The sequence below is a fragment of the Paralichthys olivaceus genome, chromosome 18 (genome assembly GCF_024713975.1).
Source record: "Paralichthys olivaceus isolate ysfri-2021 chromosome 18, ASM2471397v2, whole genome shotgun sequence".
NCBI lineage: Eukaryota > Metazoa > Chordata > Actinopteri > Pleuronectiformes > Paralichthyidae > Paralichthys > Paralichthys olivaceus.
The window spans coordinates 12,172,501-12,198,257 of NC_091110.1; the positions used below are offsets into that span (position 1 = coordinate 12,172,501).

Genomic DNA, 25,757 nt, shown 5'->3' on the forward strand with positions numbered 1-25,757 from the left:
TATTTTATTTTATTGGCTGATCCATAAATTGGTTGGGCTTGACATTATGCTACAACCAGATCTCTGTGAGAACTCCAGTCCTGCCATCATACTGGGCAATCGCTGGTAGACTTTACATAAATGCCATCAGTGCCAGAGAGCCCAACAAGCGGAAACACTTGAAGCTTGAGTCTGCGGTAGACCACAAAGCACCACGGTGCTATGTCCTCTTCATCGGGTGAGCCGAGCGACAGACGTTCCTCCTCCTGCCAGGAGCACAGCCAGGGCAAGGACTGGGCGGTGGTTTGATCACTCACTGTGTGTTTAATATGACTAAAATGCTCACTCAGCTCTGCCTCAATGAGCCTCTCTGTCCTGCACAGAGTTATAGAGGGTTGGCTCGTTCAAAGATAACACCACAGACCTACATGAGGTGTGGTGCACGTCGAGCAGCCGCTGGGATGCTGATGCAACACATCAGGACGTCAGTGATGTCACAGACGTCAGCTCCGGTTCACAGGTTCGTGCTCGCTGATCAGGTGCAGAGCACAGAGAGGTTCTGTGTTGGGCAGTCAACAGTCAAATGTTACCATTGACTCAACGCCACTACCCACTGACAGGCGATGGTGTCACTGCCAGACATTAACACACACATTTAAAGGGCAGAAAATGATACACCCCATTACATTTTTCTCCTGCGCTGTTTATATTTAACTCACTCTGCACTTATAACCATAAGTGCATCTGAGGTTTAAAGTTCAATCATGACCTTTGGAACATAATAAACACTACAAGGTCCATTTAGTAACTTTTACACATATGACAACTTCTTCAGTGGATGGAATTGACCAGTGGCCATGAAGGGGCCAAATTAACACAGATGTACAATTCAAGGTGCACATGAGTCGTGATTACTGTTTCTTTCTTAACAATTTGTGAATTTGTGACCCAACTCTTATTGTTAGTATTATTAGTAAGTGACTAGGACACGGGAACTTCAGGTGGCAATCAGGTTTCAGCAGGGGCTGATGCCCCCCCAGCCCTGCTCCTGGAGCTGCCCCTGGAGTTTACCCAGTAGAATAAGCAGAAGAAGAAATGAAAAAACTCAATGAAAAGTGGATTCAATTTATCTGATGAAGATTATGTCATTTATTTGTAAGATCCAAATAACATGCAAATAAGGGGACTTTGGGATGTGACTGTTTAATCAACCTTATCAAAAAGTTTTATCCTCAAAAATACTAATAATTCACTCAGGTGATAATAATAAATAATCAATCACTGAATCAGCAGCACATGTTGAAATAACCTGCACAGACCTTCAGTATTTTAATTGCAGAAACTTTCAACGATGTCTTTAAATTAAAACATCAGTTAGTAGACGTCTGATCTACAACTGTAGATCAAAGAGGCGAGCATGGCACCAGACACTGATCATCATCATCACCACCATCATCATCATCATCATTATCACCACCATCATCATCATCATCACTACCATCATCATCATCACCATCATCATCATAATCACCATCATCATCATCATCATCATCACTATCATTATCACCACCATCATCATCATCATCATTATCACCACCATCATCATCATCATCACCACCATCATCATCATCACCATCATCATCATCATCACCATCATCATCATAATCACCATCATCATCATCATCACTATCATCATCATCACCATCATCATCATCACCACCATCATCATCATTATCACCATCATCATCATCACTACCATCATCTTCATCATCATTATCACTACCATCATAATCATCATCACCATCACTACCATGATCATCATCGCCACCATGATCATCATCATCACCACCATCATCATCACCATCACTACCATCATCATCACCATCATAATCACTACCATCATCATCATCACCATCACCGTCATCATCATCACCATCATCATAACCACAATCATCATCTTCACCATCATCATCATCATCATCATCATCACAGACTCCTGCAGTACCTGAACAACCAGCTCCTCAGAGTCTGAATCCTGACGATCGGCAGCACCGACAACAACTGACTGATAATCACAACACACACGGACTCTCTTCGTGAAGTTACAGTAAACTCACCGTCTCCTCCTCGCTTCACAACCACATGATCCCAGTTCACTGCAGCTCATCACCCAGCTCTGTAGTGTCCATGCGTCCCTCTCTGTCCTGTGACTTTTCCAACTGAACCACGGGGATCATGTTTCTGTGTTTTATTTTTTTTTCCTCGGCTGGTTAAACCTCGTGTCGACCTGCGCACAGCTCCCACCTGCGACGTCTTGGAGAAGTGCACATCAATGTGGAGGAAGTCTGTGGTCATAATTCAATTCAATTCAATTCAAGTCCAAATAGATAATTAAAATCTATAAGATTGTTGTTCTTATATAATATTTATTACTATGATGAGGCCATAATTAGTTAAAAAGAAAAAGGAAATTGAAAAAGCAAATTTAAATTCTAAAAAAAATGTAATAAAGCCAAATAGAAAAGTTGAAAAAGGAAATGCTCAAAGTGAATGCTGAAATGCATAGAGCTGAAATAAGAAATGAAAAAATAAGAAAATAAACTCAAAATGTGAAATGGAAAAGCTTAAATAGAAATACTTAAATAATGGGCTCATATAGAAAAACTAAATATATATGTACTTATTTAGTTTTACATTTGCAATTTACCATTTGGAACTATGTATGAATCATCAACACTCATACTCCTACTATTATGCGAGTGTATATATAACCACAGCAGAATGCACAAAGTTTCTGTATGCGTAGGTGTGTGTGTGTTTGTGTGTTTGTTTTCTCTCATGTCCCTATGGAGACGTTTCCGTCTTCCTGCTGGTGAAGTGTGTGAAGCATCTCATGCTCGTGCTTGTCTGCCTGCCTGTAAAACGCCTCTGAAAAATGAGTCTCACAGCTGCAGATTTATAATGAACATAGAAGCCTTGCTGCGTCACGTCTTTATATGCATTGATAAACACAAGTGAGAAGAGTTCCTCTGGTGATACATAGTCAAGAGCTTTGATGGTGATGTCCATTGTTGAACACTTTTAATTAAATCGAGATTCAGAAGAGAAGTGCTTTATTTATGCAGATAAATTTGTCAAAAGAAAAAATATCCATTATACAAACAAACAGGTTGTTATTTTCTACACAGAAACTGTGCAAGACAAAAGGAAAGCTGACAGCAGCTTCTGGAAGTACATGTATATATTAAAATAGTTTGTGTTAATTGACCTAATTCTATCACGGAAACATTATCAGTGAGAGCAAATACAACATGACAAGGTCCTGATGAGTAGAGTGTGGTGCGCACGCAGCCAAAGTGGAGGGTTCATGTCCTCTCAGTAAAAAACAAACAACACTCATTAAGACATTAGCTCAGAATTGATCAATACTAAATTTAAATGTATTGAATTTTAATGTGAGGAAGTACATTTTCATTTGCTTGTTGATCCTGAATTAGAATCAACAACTTGATTGGTCTTATCATTACAAAATACTCCTGCTGAACTTTAACTTATCACAGTTTATGTGATTTACTTATTATTTACAGTGTTTAATTTATACACTGTTATGTACAATTATAATTTGTGTTTTTATTTACTGGGAATTATTAAATACATATTAATTTAAAAAAGTTTAAAAAAAATAATTATAGCCCAATAGAATTTACCATTCTTATTCTGATGGCTTCTTTTTGTCTTTTTGTTGCCACAACACATTGATAATAAATATCTTTTTCCCTTAAATAATCCTAATTTCTAAATCTTTCACTCTCGTTACGAACACGTGGAAAGACACGTCAAATGCTTTTCAAATATGTGACCCCTGAGGGCCTCAGCAGGTCATTGCAGTAAAATACATGTATTCTATTCTGTGTTATTATGAAAAGTATAAGACATCAAGAGCTTAAAAAAACACCACCCACACCAATAAAAGGTCCAGCTCAAACAAATGAGATAAGAATCTACTTGATATAGAGCTGGTGTTTGGGGCAAACAGTGTTTTCAAATATACACCTGCAATATCATCCGATAAACTAAAATGAAATAAAGAAAAATTAAAACAATACCAGAGCAAAAATAAAGCTTACAGTGGGAACTCTGATCCAATGATGTTCTAACAGGATAAAAACGGATTCATCAGTTTTAATTCTGAAAATATTTTACATCTGGCTGGAATATAAATTGCTGTAAACTGACGCCATTGCCCTGTCCCGCTGACATTCGCAGAGGCAGGTCAGAGGTTGACAGTGTGAGCGTGTTTCTTGCACAGGGGCTTGCCCTTTTTGGAAAAGAACGCCTGACCTTCCAGATTGGCAGAGCACACCTGTGGAAACAGCAAAAGATATAAAGAGCAGTGCAACAGAAAATATTCTCGAAATGTATCTTGAAGTCAAGTCCTCTGCCTACCGTGCACACAAAGCAGGTGTCGTGCCAGGTGAATCCTAGAGCTTCCAGGAACTTATCCCCTGCCTCGATGGGAAAATCGCAGCCGTGGCAGTTGGTCCCAAACAGGTTATAGTAGTCTGAGTAAATATTGCAATGACAACACGTTAGTCATGCTGCGCACAGTTTGTCTTTCACAGAATCTTACACAGGCTTTCCTGCTGTACCTCTTTCGCAGTACGGCCGTCCATCCTCCATGTGAAACGTGTTGCCCCTGATCGGCTGCTGGCAGGCAGTGCAGACGAAACAGGACACATGCCAGGTCTGTTTCAGGGCATTCATGACCTCCTGCAGAGAGAATATAACAAAAACAATAATATGATATTTTTTTATTGTATATATATATATATATATATATATATATATATATCATTTGGAGACAGTAAGCATTTTTTCAGTTTCATGACTAACCCCCAAAATCTTCTGGCTGCAGCGGGAGCAGGCGGGGGCGAAGAATTGCTCATAGCAGTATTCGCAGTACACATGGTCCTTCTCCTCCACAAATCCTCGGTTTGCCAGGGAGGAATGGCAGTGAGCACAGTTGAATTCCTCCGGGTGCCACGACATGCCCATGGCCACAAGGAATGGCCCCCTGGTAAAAATGAAAATTATTCAAATTAAAAAATAGCCCAAAACAGTTCGAGGGACCCCTAAAGAATATTCAGTATAGATGAGAAATTCCATAGTGTCATCCTTACCTGATGACAGTGTTGCACTTGCTGCACATCGGGGTGCGTGTACCGGCCGGGATGTGCTCGGCCCGTTGCACCACAGAGTTGAGGTCCTCTGGATGTGGCTGCGGGGTGGGGCGTTCGGGTCCCTTGGGAGCAGAACCAGTCACTTTGCCAAATGAAGGAGCGGCTCCACCCTTTGGAAAACCTAAACCAGCAATGAAAAACAACATTAACCAAAGGATCTTTCCTGAAACTCGGTGAGTAAACAATCAAGCAAACCACTAACAAAGTGCTTAAATAAAGGTTTTGTTTAGTTAGCTTCACTGTTTGACATTTAAGATACTTTGTAGGTGTAGCTTAGCTGTTATTAAGGAAGGTGTAGTTAAGGCGTCAACCATTCAGTCTCTCGCTGTAGATCAGAGGAGTGTATAGTGTGCAAATAATATGTATTTAAATATGGTGGTATAGTTTTCTTCCTCTGCTTCACCACTTTCTCCACTAACTCCTGTATGGAACATATTGTGTGTCTATGTTTGATGTGTGCTTGTGTGAATGGGAATAATTTGATGATCTCTGACCTTCATTCCTGAAGCATGACACATGGACAGAGCCCCCCCACCCCTGCACAGAAACAGGGGCTGATTTTTCCCACTGAGGGGGGAACAACACATTCCCTTTGACAGAGACACTCATCTCAAAACATGTGGAGAGGATGCACAGCATTTCCTTCTCTCTCTCGCAGCGCAAAGAAACCTCCAGGACGGAGGTCAGCGCTGGCTCCCCACAGAGGGACTATGGGGGATTGGGTGACAGAGACACTATTGAAAGAAAGCCCCATTATTAAAGACTTGGGAGGTCAAAGGACAAGTGTTCCCAAAATGTCCTTGTAACAGCGAGCAAACGGAAGGAATAAACAGAGAGGGGCATTGGCAGGGGAGCGAGAGGGGGTGGGGACGGCTGACTGACTGAGAGAGATGTGGCCTCCAGATGGAGAGAAAAAAAAGATTCTCTGATATATTTTAGTGGTTTATGATTATTGGGTAAAATAATATTTATATTTTGGTTTAGTATTAAAAAAGAGCTTGATATAAATACCTTTACAGACGCTGCAACAGATAAAATAAACTTAACAATACTAAATTGGACACAATATTGATGCAGAGAATTTGAATATATGTAACAGGTCACTGTGATCACTACACAAACGTATAGAAATCTACTGTGATTGTATCATCTTTAAAATATCATGTACAGCCTCAACATGATGCTAAGCTTCTGCTTTAGAGGGTGTCTGCACCTAATTTACCAAAACAATCCCTTCATGTATCTTTATGTAAAGGTCACGTAGCACATACCAGGTACCGCTCCACACACGCTTGTTTACCTGAACTTAAGTGTGTGTTAATCTAATGAACAACAAGGCCAACTGAGAACCAGCTGTGGCTTCTCCTGTTCCACTTTTTAAACAGTGGCTCTTTAAAAGGGCCTCTAGGGAAACCTGTTTAGGGAACAAAGTGTATCTGTTCGTGTATAAGTGAATAGCTGTTTCCTAGTAGCTGCTAATAACGACCCCCCGGCCTGATGTCTTTCAGCAAATATTTATCTCGACCACCTCTGGGTCTCGTGGCAGGGATTGCAGCAGGAGCCCTCACAAAATGAAAGAATAATACTCAATTTCACAATCTATTTAGCGAAGCCAATCTGGTGAAAAGCTAATCATTTGAACTCATTAACAGAATACCTTGGTTTTTATAGAGCTCATAATCTTGAATGGCTGAGTTTCAGGTATTAAACCTGAAATTAATGTTAGAGCTGAGCAGCAGGGCTTTAGAAGACAGAGGCTGCCTCCTACAGGCTAGAAGCAGCAGCTACACACACACACAATCTACCTGGTGAAGCTCCAGACTGGTGCGAGGGCTTGTTCATGGCTGCAGGGCTCTTGAATGTGGACGCAGGGACAACGTTGCCGTTCCTGGGAGCTGCTGCAGATTTGGAAAAAGTTTTTGCTGCCGGGGACGTGTGCACAGCAGGAGTGGCTTTGTCAAAGGCCTCGCTAAGAAACAGACATACACACTTTGTAAAAATCACAGCAACACACACACAAACACTCAAACTGAGCCTCCAGAAACTGCTCCTCAGTGACCTGCTCATTTACAGTCAGTGGTTTGAACTCTCGGTGACACATGCAAACAATCAAGACAACTACGGAGACACTTTGCAGTCAGGCTCTGCAACGCTGCCCACTGTCCAGAGGGACTTTCAACTATACCTGCATAAGCCCACCCTTCTTTTGATCATTTAGCAGCAGGAGATAACTGTCTCATCGCAGTAAGCGCTTTATTTTTCTTTTATTCTCCTGAAACAGCAGAGGCTGGGACACTTTGAGGCAGCGCTGCCGTCTTCTCCCATGGCCGTATAAAAGTTTAAGAGGCCCAGTATATTTTAAGGGGAGAATGAGAAGTACTAGTGTTGCTCACCACTTCTTATAAAACTTAAGTGCTTTCACTTCAAGTTGACGACCTCCTGTGGGCAGCGAAGTGTCCGGACAACATGGAGGCTGAAACCTGGTGTATTGTCATTTCATTATTATATCGTTTAAATTATGAATTAAGCTGCCGATTGTTTCCTTAAAAACTAAACCTAAACTCCTTAAACTCCAAATGTGTTTTCTGGACTCCACCACTTCACCCACTCCTCCATCAGCACAGTGGTGAGCAGATAATTAGTGAATTTTCATTTTTGGGTGAACTTTCTCTTTAATATTTACTTAAACCAATCAGGCAACAATCAGGAACTTTGGAGAGAACAAAAACACTCAATTCCCCAAATTCTGCTTTGGTGCAACCTCTGTTTTTATTCATCTCTTTTTTAAAGAGTTGCTCCACACAGCGCCCCCTAGAGGCTGTGGCAGCATGACAAAACATGATGTGAATCTTCACAGGATCGTCTGATAATTCTTCTCTGTCACATCTTTCCAGTCAACAACAGGCTGACTGAACTTATATTTCACAACATAACTGTCACAACTAAATAATGAAATTAATATAAATATAACCGTCACAACTAAATAAAGATATAAATATAAATATCATGTTGTAAAAGCTGGGCAAGAAGAAAAGAATGAATGAAAGAGGTAGACATCAGCAGCAAGGAAATTTAGTTTATTGAAGAAAAATCATCAAAGGTTGATAAATGAAGCTACTTCACTTAGGATAGAAAACAGATACAGACATGCACTGAAAATAAAGCATAAGATGACAGACAGAAGAAAGAGGAAAGTGGAGGCTCAGAAATAAACATTATCGAAGAAAAAAACATGTGCACATTCCAATATGATGTAATGTTACACACATGAATGCTTTAATGTACATTATGAAATACCATAAGCTAGAACTATAAGATAATATATACTTTGTTTGCTGGCTGTTCACTTTTTTTCTGGTTTTGCTCAAACTTTAATGACTAGTGTAGACTGTTGGTGCAAAATGCAAATTTAATAATGGTCAAAGTGAAATAAATAAAACACTTAACAAAACAAAGCACACTTTTTTTCTATTGCATATTAAGTGCTCGTGCTGAGATGTCATGATGCCAATCTCTCAGCTTGTTGTACTGGCGGCCTACAACTTCTGGGTCCAACTTGTTTACTCTGATTTCCCATTCGAGGAGATTAGAAGAAAAAAAGGTAAGAAAGAAGAACAAAAGTAAAAAGACAAGGAAGCACTGGAATAAAAGAAAATAGAAAGTTGTAGAAAACACATAGTTGGAAATAAATAAAGAAAAGAGACTTGCAGATGTTTGTTGAATTAAGAACCAGGGGGGATATATAATATCTACTCTCTCTCTCTCTTTAAGGACAGCTCCCCGCATGAAATCTCAGTAACAGAAAGAAAACAGGAATCTCCTTCTGGCAGTGCAGCTATTACCCACAATCCCACTTAATTACCCACAGTTTCCAGAAAGTGACACACTGATTGGTTGGAGATCTTGAATGGAGGACAGGCTGTGTTTACTGCAGAGAAAATCGAGTTATGTCTGAAAGGAGCAGAAGTCATTACAGCGTCTGATGAGTCAATGGTCAGACCATCTTCCTCAGTGTGGTCACTTCAAATTTACCCTTAAATGAAGTGTGATGTGTGGGATCGTAAGATGAGGAAATCAGGGTTAAATCTGGATTGCAGACTAATAGACGTGCTTACACGAGGACTTTGGAGGCCAAATCTGAATTTGAAACCCCTATAACCCAAAAATTATTTTAATTGCAACAACGGCATAGCTAAAACAGATGCATTACATAGAGAAAAGTACTCACAGACAGACAGAGAGGGAACAAACCTTCACAAGCACACAATGAATTTAATGTTAAGAACCTCAAACCACTTACTTTTTTCCATTGTTCTCTGGAACTTTTTCTGCAACAACAAAGCAAAAAGAAACAGCAATTAACATAAATGCAAAATTTGCAAAAAATAGTCAATGGGAATGCAAGCAGACAATCTTGTTTGCAGATTTTTCTCCGTTCAGACCTGGTTGTAACGTCCGTCCTGAGTGGATCTGCAATTGTGACTTCACTTCCCCGCTCTATATGTAAATAATCATGCTCTGCATTTCTGTTTGCCAAATTGTCCAAATTGTGTTGTTTTTACCCAGTCAGCGTGAGAAAGAAGTAGAGAGAGGCTAAATGAATTAATGAGGTTTGTGTATTTGTACTGTGAAGAAAGAGTTTTACCCATTTCAGCCCAGGATGCATTAGTGTTCACACAGTGAAAAGAATGAGGCCACCTGTGTCGCAGACCACCTGCGAATGTGGACCGAGCGATCAGATCTCAGGACAGATTGAGAGCACATTTGGGTGCGTTCAGACCTAAACTTAGAACTAACCTATTGTGATCACATCTCTCAGGACGGATGTTAATACCAGGTCTGAACTTAGTCTTACTCTACATTCATCTTGTCATCAAAATAACTCAATGCAAAGTAAACTCTGACGGGACCTTGTGTGGTCGTATCTCTAAATATTCACAGCTGCAGAAACACCAGACACATTGAATATACTGTGCATCAAAAGCACTATACATATTCAGAAAGGGTCTGGCAACGAGACGTTCAAATCTCTCATATTACATCATTCTAATAAGAAAGTTTCTGTAAATGTCACTTTGCATCAGCTGCACGGACCCACACACACACACACATATACACACAATGGAGGGCGGCCCGAAGCCACAGCCTGCTCGTGTATCCATCGAGGTCACCGTGAAAAATCCATAAAATCAAATGGTGATGAAAGATTTATTCTATTATTTAAAGAAAGTATGAAATCACTATGATCTGCAGAACATTTTCATTATAAAACATTATGATTATAACACAGGGAAGTAGTAAAAGTCAGTTATGAAAATGAAAATTACAGATTAATATAAGATATTGAATAAATATGTTAAGTGCTCTTAACCAAAAGTGATTTAACAGATCTATGATGAACTGAGAGATGTACCAATATGAGCTTAATGATACTCAGGTTGTTTCAACTCTTGAAAATATATATTTGTATTATTTATATATATATATATGTAGGGCCTGAAGTTGGTACACACCATTTTCAGTGCCGGTGAGTTGGGCCAGGATACGGAAGGAGCGGGACTGGGAGGTGCCCGTTCTTGGGTGCCAGTCCTCTGTGTCCTCAATCAGACGCTTCTTGCTGGCGTCGCTCACTGGAGACACGGGAATCTCTGCCTCTACAACAGGTTTCCTGCACGATTACATCAACCAAGAAATGTTCATATTACAGACACAGAAAGCACTTGAGTTTCAAAGTATGCAAATCAACAACAATGACCAACTCTGCCAAAAAGGTTATGTTTATATCTGCTTTAGTTAGTTTGTTTATTTGTGAGCAGGATTACACAAAATATCAGGGGGCCAATCCAGGGGATATATTTTTGGTGCAGATCCAAATAAAAAATTTGGATCTAGTGAATTAAAATGTGGTTTCAAAGGGGGCCAACCAGACTCTACCAGAGTGCCATTCTAGTTACATTATTTTATATAAACTACTTGGGGTTAATAATATAAACAGAACATCCATACCACAGGATAACAATGTTCCTGTTAATACACACAAACACCTTAAATTCACATATACTACTGCACACATATATATGTAGCTTGTAGATACACGTCTGACACCACGACCTGACATCTGTTTTTGTCTCACAATTACCTCCTTGGTGCAGGTGGAGGTGGAGTTCTGCAGGTGAGAAGGCAGAGCGCAGAAATGTGCAAAGGCAGAAAGAAATGTAAAGTCACATTAGTATAAGTATAATCTACTACGCACTTGTTGATGTGGGAGACTGTTCTGACCTATACTTACTTGAGACTTTTCTGAGGCTCACTATTGGAGAGGAAACCACAGAGAGAAAGTCAGCAAGGTGGTAAAACGAGTGGATGTTTATTAGCGATAGTAAGAAGGTGAAGAGATATTAGATTAACGATAGTGGGGAAATGCACAACCAATAGCCTGACAGTGACCATATCACACCACAAGGTGGAGGGAGTGTGCTTTAAAAGAAGGAAAAGTGCCCCTCTCTTCCAAATGTCAGTTGAGGGATCTCTAGAATTCAATAATATTTATGTGGAGTGTTTATGTGCACAGTTTAGTTCAAGTGCTGCTGGGTTAATTACACGTCAAAAGCACAAGTATTGCAGATTATTTTTCAGTGTGTGTTGACCTGTGTGCATGTGTGAGGTGAGAGATGATGGACCACAGCACAAGTCCAGTCTATTTTTAGCCGAAGCCGAATATACTTGGCAGTGATTTAAAATGCCTTGAGTAAACACACTGACGCTGGCAGCAGATAGAGGCGCACAGAGCTGGGTGACTTCAGCTGAGGGCGCTGACAGGCCTGACTGCTCCGGGTGTAAATACATTAGCTAACACACAAGCTCGATGCCGCTGAGAAAAATGAATGGACAGCATGAGCTGGCCCCCACCCCCGTGTTTGGACCCTGAAATAAGCACGTGCTGTGAGCGGATGATGAGCATGCGTGTGAGGCTCGTGAGGAGGTTATAGGTCAGAGGGGAGCGAGGATGCCTTTTTGGTAATCATAAAGCAGAGCAACGCTGAAGGCTGCAATCACATTCCACACAGTTGCAGAGCCAGTATATTATCAGTCGCAGCACTAACTTGACGTCTGTGTCTTCTTCCTCCTGTTGGCAGAGGAGAGTTCAACGGAAAAGAGATGAAGCGGAGAAAGAGCGTGAAAAGGCCAGATGGAGAGAAAAAAAGAGGAAAAGAGCACAGTGCCAACACATGAAAGGGCCTTCTGAGAGAATGAGCAGGCAGAGGAAAATAAAAAACACAGAAAGTGCACAAAGAAAGCACGCAGGTCAGGAAACAAACACACACACATGCAGGGACAAACACACTCTACCTTAAAAATGACACTGTGAGGTTTCATGTGACTGAAAGATGACATAAAAGTATTCATACAGTCTAGTCTTTTATGACCACTCAAGGTTTTACAGTACAGTTTGGCCATGGTGCATCTCTATCACACATCAATCACACACTGTCGGCACATGCAGAAATAGGGAGACTGGGTTCGAACCGCCAACCTGCAGGTTAGTGGACGACCCACTCCTACCTCCTGAGCCACAGCCACCCACAAATTAAAGGGCTGATATTCTTTAAACAGTATTACAGTAAACTGTTTTTGTTCTGTTCCTCACTTTTGGGGGGTTAAGGTTGGGTTGATTTTCTGTCAAAACAGAGAATAAAATAGAATAATTCATGAATGAACTACTGTTCACTTTGTAGGGTGGGTGTCACAGATGTATTGAAGTGTGAAGAAACACGTTCCGCTCACTTGAAGCCAATGAAAACACGTATCTGACCTATTTTCTCAGGTGAGAGAGAATAAAAAAAAGCAAAAGTGGGAAAAGAAGTTAAACCTATATCCAGTCTTCTGTGACCCAGCCAGTGAGCCAGAAAACCCTGCTGACAGAGCCCAGTGCTGCCGGACTCAGCAGCTCAGAGCTGAGAGGATTCTAATCAGAAACGAGTGCCTGGTGGGCAGACGGCGAGCTGCGAACCACCCCACTGTCAGTTAATGATAGACAGTAGCATCAGTTCGCATGTTGTCTAGACTCTGGTCCTTTTCCAGTTGCCCTGTGGAAAATTTAAACAAGATGTGCGGCGTGCTTTGGATTTTCTCCCACATGCAGCTGTGCGAAGACTTAAGGTGACGGACTGTTTCGTTGAGAGCTTTTGAAATGAGAGTCATATTTTGAGGTAAAACAGGGCATGAAGTAACATAAGAAAAGCAGAATGGAGTATTTCATTTTCTGTAATATATGTACATTCCATCAGATAGCAAAACTGTCAACTAATCTGTGGCCTCCTTGGATCATAATTCCTTCTGGACCTGCTCACTAAAGCACAAACTGTGGCTATATTATTTCACCAACATAAATAGAGAGAATCCTGTACATATATTGCAGAGGCATCAGAAAGTACTCACACCCCTTCACTTTCTGCACTTTATTGTGTTTTAGATCCAATATAAAAATGATAAAACTGCCAATTCTGTCTGTAAATCTAAACTCAACAACCCACAATGAAAAGTTAAACGTTTTTGCAAATTATTTAGTCACAAAAAAATGTCTTTGCCGGGCAGCGCTCATCTCCTCCCTTCAGTGTGGCATGGAGGCTGCAGTGTTGCTTCCTAGCGGCAGGGACGTACAGACTGGAATTAAGGGAAAGATGAATTCAGAGGCCCTTAAAGAAATTGGGCTCCCGGGTGCACGTAATCTGAGACCCCAACAAATGTTGACCTGTCAGCACAACGATGACCTGAAGCATACAGCCACGTAAATGCTGGAGCTGCATCGGGACAAGTCTCTGAATGTCCTTGAGTGTCTCGGCCAAAGCTCTGACTAAAAAACCAATAAAACATCTGCGGACAGACCTGATGGCAGCTCAGAGACGTTTCCCATCCAGGAGGATTTGCCAGGAGGAATGGGATAAAATCGCCAAACCCATCTGCACAAAGCTTACTGACACTTAACCAAGAAGAGTCGAGGATGAAACTGCAGCAAAACGGGCTTCAACAAAGTACTGAATTCAACTCACAAGGGTCTGAATGTGTTTCTAAATCAGAAATTTCTGTTTTTAATGTTTAATAAATCTGGAAAATGCTCTTTCCTTTACCATGGTGGGTTTTTGAATATAGTTGATGGGCAGAAATGTTAATAAAAATAAACAAAAAAGTGTGTAAAAGGTTAAGGGGTCTGAATTTATTGTTTATTTCAGACCAGTTTACTTTCCATATAAAGAGCAGGAGAAAATATAGGAAAAAACGCATCATTACTGCATCTGATGGACGGTACCTACCCGTTGAAGTGCTCTGACAGACCCTGGCTCTCCAAAAGACCTCGTCTCTGGCCCATAGCCACCTCACAGGCATTGGCGTTAGAGTAGAGGCTGATAGGTGTGTTATAGACGGAGGACTGCGGCACATTGGGATTGGAGGCTGTCACTCTGGCAGGGGATGAGGAGTTAGATGAGGAGGAAGAGGCGGTTGGGGACGTGAAGGTGGAGTTAACCGCCGGAGCTGAGTTTGGAGCAAGGTGGCTGGACTTGAGCGGAAATGGAGGCTGCGGTGGCTGGGAGGGAGCAGCAGGAGTGAAAGCAGACGATTCGGACGGAATGGAGGCTACTTTGGAGGCAGCCGGGGAAGAGGTGCCGCCCCCGAATGGCCGGGCCGTCTTGTTGTATGCAGGGTTAGGCTGACTCAAGGGCTTGATGTATGGGGAGCTCGGGGCAGGGTGAGTGATCGGCACAGGCTTAATGATTTCCTGAGGCTCGTCCTGGATAGAAGGTGAAGACACACAACATGCACACACGGCAAATCCACAGTGAACTCATGCATGTAAACACACATTCCCAAGAGCACTGCAACACACGGCTGTATGAATGATAGTCATGCAGGTTCCATACTAGAGGGGCTATGCAATGTGTTTCAACAAATTTGTGCACTGACATAATCTCAGAGGGGCAAATTAATATGGTATTTTATTCATATGACAAACAGAATTCATATACATTTGAATAAATATAAAGTTTTAAGTAAATGTTTGACGGTACCTTAGGTGCTCCATCTTTAGGGACACTGGAGGCTCTGTGAAGACAGAAAGACGATTATAAAAACATTGTCCAAAAAAACATGTTAATGGCACATATTCATCTGTAAAGTAAAGTAAAGTTCCTGCAAAGCACATGAGTGAATAGCTCCTAGGATCAAACTGCAGACTTGTGTTAGTATATGGACGGAAATAGGGTCAAAAAGATGTGAAGTGAAATATTTTAATATTTTAATAAGTGCAAAAAAGATTTACAATTGAAGGAAATATTATTCCTGAACTTTGAGACTTTTTATTCACAGCATCTCCAAAAAGTGAATGATAATATCATAACTTTGATTACAAAACGAAAATGTGTAATTACAGCAAGTTTTAATCTCTGGAAATGAACCTTTATCGCATAATGAAATGAAAGGAACCAAATGGCAGAATGGAAAGTAGGGCATATGTGCTCAGGAGAATGGAGGATGATAATTATCTGTAATTTAGAGCAAAGGTGCTTTAACATGCAGAACCACCATTATGTGTGAACCCAGTGTACTTCAGGGTGTGTCTCCATGCAGGCTGGTGTTGAAGTGTGGTGTCCATCTGATTTACATTTGCTTTGGAAGGAGCTCCCACAATTTTATCACCTATGGGAGAAGAGGGTGGTCTGTTTGTCTTCACTTGTTTCTGACAGAGACCAGCAAATATACAATAAACTATCATCTCTGTTTTCACTATAGATGTTCTCATTTTGTCTTTTTTCTATTGAACCTCCACCCTTAAAAAATCTATTCCTTCAGCATGTGTTATGTTTTAATACTTTTGTGTAGTCCCTGTTGGACGACTTAAATGTCTCAAAATGTCTCTGTTAGTGTAGCATTGAAACTCAAATGCAGACAGATGCCTTTTTACAACGTGTCCTATATTTGGTCCTGACATGCAGACACACCACGTCCCTTATTCCTCATAAAAAAACAAAACACAGAAACAGACAGTGAGTCAGCAAGGCTGGTCTCGCACCATGAGCTACGGTATGTCCGCTTCCTTTCTTCTGCCATATTAGGAAAACAGTCAACAAACTCTCACGCATTTCCTCTCTGACTGAGCTCAGACGCAACAGCCGCGTCTGGCACTGGGTTACGACAGAGCCCCACCCTCCAGCCAGATGTTGATGTCATCTGTGCCCAGACTCGAATGTACAATTTCCACTTAGCTGTTTGTATGCTAGTATGCTTGTTTTCCTCTGTACATTATTAGTGGATTTGCTTATGGAGAAAATCCATGTTGTGCCAAGGACAACAGGAAAAAGGTCTAAAGATCAGGCAGGCAGGACCCAGCCTACAATGAAGCCGTGTGTATCAGAGTGGGACAGCTGGGTGGATTCACTATCTGTCTTTTCCCAGAGCGAACTGAAAAAACACCGGCTGAGGTGGTCCCACAAACATCTGCTCTGCTCGGCCTCTCTGCTGTCCGGCTGCCTGCCTGGCTGGATGGACTTTGCTCTGCTGTTACAAAGAGACAAACACGGTGTGAGTGCGTGGGCACACGTGTGTGTCAGACTGTGGCTCACATGCCCGTCGTCTTCTGGGTGGTGTGGGAACTCATTTCAATTTCTAATGCTGCAAAACTTTTCCTGCAGTTCAGGTTTAAATACTCAAATGAAAACAATTTGAAATGAATGTAATGTAATGTACCAGACTGATTTTCATGGGTCATACCACCACAGTCTGAACAGAGAAATATGGCTCCTGGATCATGGCTTTGCTCAGCCTCAAACGTGCCTCAGTCGGTTCTTCCTAATCTAATCAGGATGCCTTGTTTCATTAGATCACCGCTGTCGATATCTACAAGGATCACTTTTGGCTAAATTTAGACTTTATACCAAAATACAAGCTCTTAAATATATATAAGCTATAAAAACAGTTTAGTTTAATTGGAAAAGAAACTTACAAACACACACACACACACACAAACACACAAAGTTCCAGAACAAGAGAATGAGGAGGTTAACCAGAGTAATAAGTGTGAGGGCAAAGCAGACTGAAGCATTTCCATCCTGCCCTGTGTCTCTTTGAGAGCCAAGAGAAACAATCTGACATTTGACTGAGTGATGAAGCAGCTAATAGACATAGCTTTCTCACCACAAACACAAACACACACACACACACACATCTAACCACCTTACATTAACAGCGAGGGCACATTGTTTAAATAAGTGCAGCCTTTCAGTTTCACCAGATGAAAACTCCAAGTGTCTGACTTTTCCTCTATTCATGGTTCAGTTTTGTTTACTCTGATCTCAAAGCAGACCGGGAATCATAACTGGGTACAGATATAATATGACATGATATATGAGGGAGTAAAGGGCACAGTATAGAATATAATTATTCATACAACCTATTGATGTCAGACTCAAGTCATGATACTCCAAAACATCTGCCGTCCTATATTTAACTTGTGTGATGAATGTTAAAACTCTGCGTGAAACCTGGCGAGCACTGTTTTTTTCTCAGCTCGACCACATGCATGAAAACCTGAAGAAAAACCATGAAGAAGAAAGAAAACAAAGAGGGAAAAAAAGCATAGGAAAGCAAAACAAAAACTCCAGCAGAGGGAGGTGGTATGAGCGGGTGCGGAAAGTAATCTTTTTTTTCCTCTGTGTTTCTGTTTTTCTGTGCAGCCAGGCTTTTCCGTTCAGTGGCAAAACTCACAGCTTGAGTCTGGCCTCTCTGATCTGTCCATAATCCTTCTCTTCACACGGCTCACTCACATTAACCACGAACGAGGATCTCGGAGGAGGGATTTCTCACACATTTTAGTGGAAAGAGTCAGAGCGACAGAAATGTGAGCGCTAACGTGAGTTAAAGCTGAGAAAGGCGTAACAGGACAGTTGCTGCCGTCAGCTGCGCAAATACTTCACTATCATTTTAATCCTCATGTCTGCATGTGTGGTGTGTCTGTGTCAAGTGAGAACCCCGCGCACTTTCCCATATCACCAGTCATTACATTGAAGTGAAAGTGTACGTTCATACCACACTCTTCTCTGTACAGCACTGCTCCCCACGTGAGTGCCTTCACTCTGCTCAAGTAAATTATAAAATAAAATGTCCCCTGCAGGACCAGGCAAAAGATATGCAGATTTTCATTTAATAGCACCAAGATATGGACATTTTATCAAGACAAGCTTAAAGAATAAAGTAAGTAGTGGAATGAGGGAGTTCTTCTTGAGGTCAGATTTCTAGACAGTTAATCTAAGATAGAAAGAAAAAACTGCAATTATATTTCTTATTTATTTATTTTTGTATGTTATAGTCCCCCATCCCTTCTTATGTCTCTTCCGACCACCACACCACAACTGGCTAAGGCAGCCAAGAGTCAGCAAGGGGGCTCGGCACTACATGGGCCCGTCCTCTACTTCACCCTGTTATAATCATAGCATAAGATTTGATGGGTTGGCCATGTATGATTTATCTGATGCAGATTTAACCCACAGCTACCCAGCTGATTTGTATTTAGCTCCAGTAAGTGGCCTGTGCGCCCACAAATCTCTTCTTTCTAAAAATATTCCTGAGATGTTTCATTCATATGGCAAAAGATTGGTTTCTGAGGTCACAGTGACTTTTGACCGTTGAGCAACAAATTCTAATCAGTTCAGCATCGAGTCCAAGTGAACATTTGTACCAAAGTTGAAGAAATTCCCTCAAGGCGCTCTTGAGATATTGTGTTCACAAGAATTGGACGGAAGGACAGATGGACGGACGGACAACCTGAAAACATAATGCCTCTGGCCGATGGGTATACTCTATGGGTAATATATGGATGTACAGGTGTGTAACTTCTTGCTTTCCTGTTCCTCCTAAAACTGCACGTGTTCCAGGCGCTCACACACACACACAAAGAAATACACAACAAAAACATATACACAAGTGGAAAACAGAGGAAATACTGAGGAAATGCTGGCTGTGTTGATCTGTATTATCTTTGAGGTTTTGGAACCAGGTGCTGCCAGCCACAGCCTCTAGGGAGCGGTGTTTCATTGGGCTGTGCTGCATATTTCAATGACAATAAATAAACATCAATTATCATACTTTCCTCTGGCTACTTCCCACAGCTCCCTGGTGACTGTTAGTTGCTCAACTACACATGATGGCAGCACAGAAAGTACAAACCCATAAAACCCGCTGATAACTGCTGACAATTCAAACCCAAGAATTGATAGTTAAGCCTTGTCAAAATAAAAGTCTGGATCCCCGGCACAAACAACTACACAATCATGAATAGTAAATATTTTTACTCTGGCAGTTATATTTCCCTCAACAAGCAAACAGACTCTGTTTTGACATCTCGTCTTAAAACCGCAGTCTTGGAAAGAAAAACTTGGTTTCTCCCTGTGACAAAAACACATAACAACTCTTTACTCATTTGGACTCATCTAGTCCGATTTGTTTTGATTTACTGTTTAATGGAACGACGGCCGATGAGGGAGTTCATTACCTCTCTGATGAAAACATGGTCCTCCTCTCCTAGCAACAGGGACATAACCTAAACATATTGGCATCAATAGTCGTGTTTTGGCTGGACGATGCACAGAAAAGATGCATGGTGTAATACCTAAATGGTTTTCGTTGGATGTTTGTCTCATATTTCTTAACTTGAAGAAATTACGTGTGACAGCAAGTGACTAACTTTATAACCATTTCCATTGTATTCCCAGTTGTGCAACTGAACTGTAGATGGACTTCAGTGTTTACATGGCGCGTTACTGTGTGATTCCAGTTTGAATAAACAATAGACAGACTCCCAGTGGTGGAGGAAGTACTCAAACATTTTACTTCACTTAGAGTACAAATAAATACACAAAACATGTACCCAAGTGAAAGTACCACGTCAACATTTCTCTTTGAGAAAAAGAAAGTAAGTAATTGCTTTGAATACACTTACAGGATAATGGTAAAAGTACTTGCAGAGTTTAGCCTATTCCCTGTGGTCAACACATCATTAACTGCGCTCGCTGTATATCATGTATAATACAAGAATAACACAGACTCTGTTGTATTACTCAAGAATGTTGCAGAACACATTGACACATTAATTAATGTCTGAATCCATTTCATGCGATTCTTCCTCACCAGTGATGCTGCTGCTGCAGGAGGCGGGGTCTAATGTTACCTGCCGTTATTGATGACTTTTAAGGTATAAAAAACAGTATTTTTCATAAATGCAGTGGAGTAGAATACGCTAACATATGTAGTGGAGTAAAAGTGAGAAGTACCGAAAACAAATCTGCTTGAGTAAAGTACAGATACACAAAAAATTTTCTTTAGCACAAGGTAAATATACTTTCTAACATCCCACCACTGTTTAGGTCATTATCTAACGTTTTAAATCCGGTATAACGACTTATTTTCTGTGTCGCTGGATAAAAGCATGCATTTTAACAGCAGCCACCTTTGAAGAATAACAGTAGACGTGAAGCAAACTACAACCATTTATCATTCTAGTTGTTCAGCGGGTGATTTTAGTTTTAGTTTACATGTACGATGAGAGCAGATTGTTTGATGTTTTATGGTGCATCCATTACTCTCAGTAGATTACATACAGCTGTTGGACACTGGGCTATTTTAGGACGATATTCCCACGATTAAAAGCACAGAGGCTCTCTCCTGCTTTGATGTGGCGACAGAATGACAGGACATGCAAACCAGGCCTCGGGTTTTTCTGTCAACATGTTTTACAACTCGGAAAGCGTGCGTGCTTCGCCTCTTGTTTGTGACAGTAGAGCTACTCTTCTTCACACTTGGCTGCAATAGATGGTCTGCATTTGGTAAAGTGCTCAGATTCATGTGAAGGGATTATTCTTTGTTTTTTGGATTCCTCGTCTTTAAGATGAAATAAAACGGACGTTCCACGCAACAACTTCAGGGCTGTCAGTATTGCCTGTGAATTTGAGCCATTTGTTAGCTTGTGCTCAGTATTAGAGCCATATTGAAGAAAGAAATACCAGAGATTTTGAAGATATTTTTGTAATATTTTGAGAATAAAATATATATTAATATATATTCTTATATTATGAGGAAATAAACAGCAAGGGGATCCTGTGCTCACAGGATTACTGCTCCCTCTGGATCTAAAGTCTTGATTTCCAATCACCGTTATGCAGATTGCAGTTGACCTCCGCAAAAGAGGCGATTTCCTCCAAGTCTGTTTGGATCTTTCTTCAGAACAGGCACAGTATAACAACAAATATAGTCTCTGCTGGATTCCTGCTCTCCTTTCACAAATCATATATTAAGGGAAAAAAGGGGAATTAAGAGCTTTCATTTTGAAGCTCTCCTATGGCCTTAATACACTCAAGGGCCCCAGAATACCAGGTATTCTTCTTGCTAATGACAGGAGCAGGGAAGCATCTGATGAACTCAGCATGATCAGATAAAAACAGAGGCCGAAGCCTGATCTGATGACTTCTGCAGACTCTGTGCCGTACACCACACTGCCAGGAAGAACATGTGTAGATTGTTAAGAGCATCACTGTAATAATTCAGGTGGTTCTTTATTTCTTCTGTGCAGCATTAATATGTAAAACGGTACCGGTACTTTTCTAATGAGGTATTTCAGTGCACGGCAAGCACAAGATCTCCGATCCTGGGACCATAGTTTGTGTCAAGTCAACTAATCTACATTAAATGTGTTGATTTGGTCTAAAGCTTGATGCTACAGTGCAGTTTTGTCTTTAAATTAATTTTTAGGGCCGCTACAAATCCAATACCATGCTTGTCAACTCTAATTACGATGCAGATGAACTGATTCGCTGCATAAACCAACACAAAGCTTAATCTGGTCTAATGTTTGCTAACTGGCTGCAGGACCTGCAGAGGCAGAGCTGTTTCAAATTAGCACAACGGGAGCTCGTCTGTTTCAAATGATGAAAAGGCAAATTGAAGGCAGGACGAATCAACCAAATATAACAATCAAGCTTCCTTTTCATGCATAAACATGTTAGTCAGAATGTGAAAAATGCTTCAAAAGCACATTGCAAAAGTTCCACTCGTAGGCTGGGATACACACAAGTGGTGCAGGCAAATCGACAAAGTATGCATTTCATTGCTGAATTATAAAGTTCATAGATTATATTGCAGAAGGTGCACTTGTGTGTTACCTCTGTAGAGTGAGGTTGAGATTGCCTGAGCAGGCCTTGATCTTGTTCTGGGCCTCGAGGTGGTTCATACTGTCAGTGGAAATGCCATTGATGGACAGAATGATGTCTCCGACGGTCATCTTGGCTCGGACCGCCTTGCCTCCATCAGTTAGCTGCAATTTAAACATCCAAACAAGGAAACACACTTAATAATGCACATATTGCAGAAGAGTTACACCAACTCGGCATCTTTTTGAAGAATTCTTTTTTTTTTTCAGAAGTGAGTTGTTCATTAAGACCTGTTCCACTTTTTTCCCAGTGTGTACATTTGAAACTTTAGGGTTTTGCATCACGCATTCTCAGAAAGAGGAATAAAGATAAAATTCTGTGTAAGTACTTTGGTGTTATTACTTTATTATTGCTTTGAATCACAAAGCAACCTGCTCTCCATCCTGTTTCCCATCTTATGTAACCTTTTCCAGATAAGATAAGCGTCATATTCTCCTCACAACACGGGGCAGGATTCTACATCCACCCATAAAAAAATCCAAAGCGTTCCCACTGTGATGACTCACACGACCAAATAACCACTGACCACAAATCCAAACCACATGATTTTCCAATGTTTGAATTATAGTCACAAGTGTGTGATTTCAATTACAAATATATTATTAACGCTGGTAAGTAATTATTAAAAAATGATAAATACTGTACTTTGAAATATTCTAATAAAGTTACAAATGAACATTTCTACTTTACAAACATAACAGCTGGTGTATCCTTCGAAGGAGGACGACTGCCAATGACGACAGCTTCAGCTGCAGTCGTTTTTGTCTCAGGTTAGCACAACTGCATTTGGGAAATTTAAATCTCCAGTTCTCCCCTGAGCTTTTCATGAGCCACATCCATAACTTCTGCTGCATGGGGCTATTAAAGGGTTTTTGAAAACTCGAAGCTTTTTTTCCCAGGCTTTCCTTTCGTTGCTGTGTGCTTTGTCTGTTATCGTGGCGCTGAAAGGTGCCAGTGAACAGGTTGTGTGGTCTGACCCAGCCACTGGGTTTTATCACAGAAACAAATATTTTTGTTGTACATTTTATATATATTGTGAATGAATCAAACCTATTTAAACAAATATAGGGGTTGTGTATTCTAAAAAGCAACAAAAAGTGGGTAAAAAATTTTTTCAAATTGTTCTCAGGGAGACAATAATTTAATACTTGGTAATGTTGAATCAGGCTTAAAAGCTTAAAGCTCTTCAACCGTCTGTCAGGCAGTGTAGAGCAGGGTGAAGGTTAGTCAGCTCTTCTGTTGCTTTCATGCTGAGACATGACTTTAATACACAGGAAGCATCGTAATAAAACCATGACGATGGCATGACTCTCGGCTCTGCACACCTTATCAGTCACTCACTGCTCACTTGTGTTTGCATGTCCTCTGTGTTCTCTTACTCTGAAAGGAAAGTGACTTTGTCTGTTGACTCCGAGTGTGGAACATAATATTGGGACACACAGTAAATGCCTAATAACACCTTCACCTCTGCTGTCTAAACATCAAAATGAAATTAAAACCCTCATCACTTTCCAATCATCTTTGTTATTTTTATAAACCTGCCCTGATTACACAGATAAACGTAGAACAAGATATTGCCATTACCCGCTCATAAAGAATGTGCTCAGGTTCGGTAACTGCAAAGAACCTTTTCCTGGTTTTAAAGCTGAGACATAAACAATGTACCATTGTGCCAACCCTCATACTGACAAACTAGGGAAAGGAGAGGGAGGGAGGATAAGAAAGAATGAGGAAGTGACAAAGCTGTGGCGGCAGTGACCCACACATTTCTTTCTCTCGAGCTGTGCTTTCCTCGCTTCCTTATCAAGAGGATCAGAAGGGGGATTGTAGAATGTGTAGCTGCGACTGATGTATGCATACCAGCATTGAGGAGACCTATAGTGCAGCGGCATGCTCAGTGTGACTCACAAAGAGCAGGGGCGCTCGCTGTATGTGCAAGTACAAAGCTTCAACTGACTCACTGGACGTCTGAAGCAGGCTCGCACCTGTCAGCATTTATTGCGTCTGACCTGACTCATTCACTGTCAGTAAAATAACTCATTAGTGTTCAGTGTGGAGGCCAATAAAGAGAGTGAGCCGTCTGCACAGATCACTGGTATCCACTGGCTCCGTCATACTCTACAGAGCTCAGCCGATGAGTGTTTTTGGAGACAGATGATAATACTTGTATTTGCAAGTAAGAACTTAAGAGTCTGCCAATATATATGTTTGAATAAAAAAATTGTCAACCCTGTATGACAAAGAAATGTAATCAAGGCCTGATATCTACCTCCACCACAGAGGTTATGTTTTCATCTGTTAGTTAGTTAGTTAGTTAGTTGGCAGGATTATGCAAAAACCACTGAAGTGATTTCCGTGAAATTTTGAACAGGGGTGGGGCATGACCCAAGGAAGAGCCAATCACATTTTGGAGCAGATACGCAAAAATGGTCAGATCTAGGAGTTTGTTTGAGGTAGGCACATTTCAAATAGATAATGTGAAATAAGAAAAAAGAGAATGCGGTTTTCATCCATCCATTATCTACACTTATTGGCAAACATAAATGCAGATACTGATTTGTCTATGATACTGTCTACACTACAGCTCCAGAGGTCAACAGCAGGGGGGAAGTAGAGGAGGGATAGTTAAATGAGCATGTCCCTGGGACATGTCTCTCCATCCCTCGATGTCTCCCTCTCTCTGGACGTCTGTGTGTGTGTGTGTGTTAGCGTGTGTTAATGTGTGTTAGAGAGAAAGAGAGAGAGTGAAAAGGACAAGCTCTCTCCTTGTAGGGATGTGAGACAGGACTCTACATAGCTCTATGGCAATTCCTCAAACATGTACTATTTCTAGAGGTGAAGAGAGAAACAGACTCTTGTAACATTCCCAGAAAGATGTGTTTTAATGTTTGACACTTTAGTCTGCAGCAGACAGAGAGCACTTTATAAACCCTGATGTCCTTCACTCACAGGCTGTCTCACTCACAAGGATACAAAACAAATAGATGTTACAGTAAGAATCCCTGGAATCCATCGTCTATAAATATAAATCAAGGTCTGACGCACTCATGGCAGAATGCAGATAAGTAATGAACAGGAAGCTCGGCTGTGCTACTCCACACAGGATGTCTCTGCAATGTGCTTTTAACAAATACTGCCAACCGCTTGGAATTATGTAATTTGTGCACTCGATCAAAGACCAAGTTACTATTTCAAACTTTTCTAGGTTAAATAAAAAAAGGAAGGGGGGGGTTACAACTTAGTAAGAAGAGTAAAAAAGGTGCTGGAGTCTTTGTGTTTATTTGGCAGA

General features: G+C 41.0%; 2 protein-coding genes across 4 annotated transcripts in view; both read right to left on the reverse strand.

Annotated features, from left to right (window-relative positions):
* Positions 1-2,249, reverse strand: part of bmpr1bb (bone morphogenetic protein receptor, type IBb) — a 45,610-nt gene extending 43,361 nt beyond the window's left edge. The window contains exon 1 of the mRNA XM_020082080.2: positions 2,097-2,249. The gene's annotated coding sequence lies outside the window, so the exon portion shown is untranslated. The remainder of the gene's footprint in view (positions 1-2,096) is intronic.
* Positions 2,250-3,075: 826 nt separating this feature from the next.
* Positions 3,076-25,757, reverse strand: part of pdlim5b (PDZ and LIM domain 5b) — a 34,323-nt gene continuing 11,641 nt past the window's right edge. Inside the window, exons 3-15 of one of the 3 annotated variants that reach the window (XM_069513956.1) lie at positions 22,421-22,572; positions 15,284-15,317; positions 12,323-12,345; positions 11,509-11,529; positions 11,359-11,385; positions 10,733-10,887; positions 9,520-9,547; positions 7,025-7,188; positions 5,160-5,340; positions 4,873-5,053; positions 4,629-4,749; positions 4,426-4,541; positions 3,076-4,342 (exon numbers count right to left, since the gene is read on the reverse strand). In XM_069513956.1, coding sequence (XP_069370057.1) covers positions 4,253-4,342; positions 4,426-4,541; positions 4,629-4,749; positions 4,873-5,053; positions 5,160-5,340; positions 7,025-7,188; positions 9,520-9,547; positions 10,733-10,887; positions 11,359-11,385; positions 11,509-11,529; positions 12,323-12,345; positions 15,284-15,317; positions 22,421-22,572 — 1,293 coding nt within the window. In that variant the 3' untranslated portion in view covers positions 3,076-4,252. Of the gene's footprint in view, positions 4,343-4,425; positions 4,542-4,628; positions 4,750-4,872; positions 5,054-5,159; positions 5,341-7,024; positions 7,189-9,519; positions 9,548-10,732; positions 10,888-11,358; positions 11,386-11,508; positions 11,530-12,322; positions 12,346-14,530; positions 15,007-15,283; positions 15,318-22,420; positions 22,573-25,757 lie in introns of all 3 variants that reach the window. The other 2 variants (XM_069513955.1, XM_069513957.1) reach the window with 2 other exon arrangements.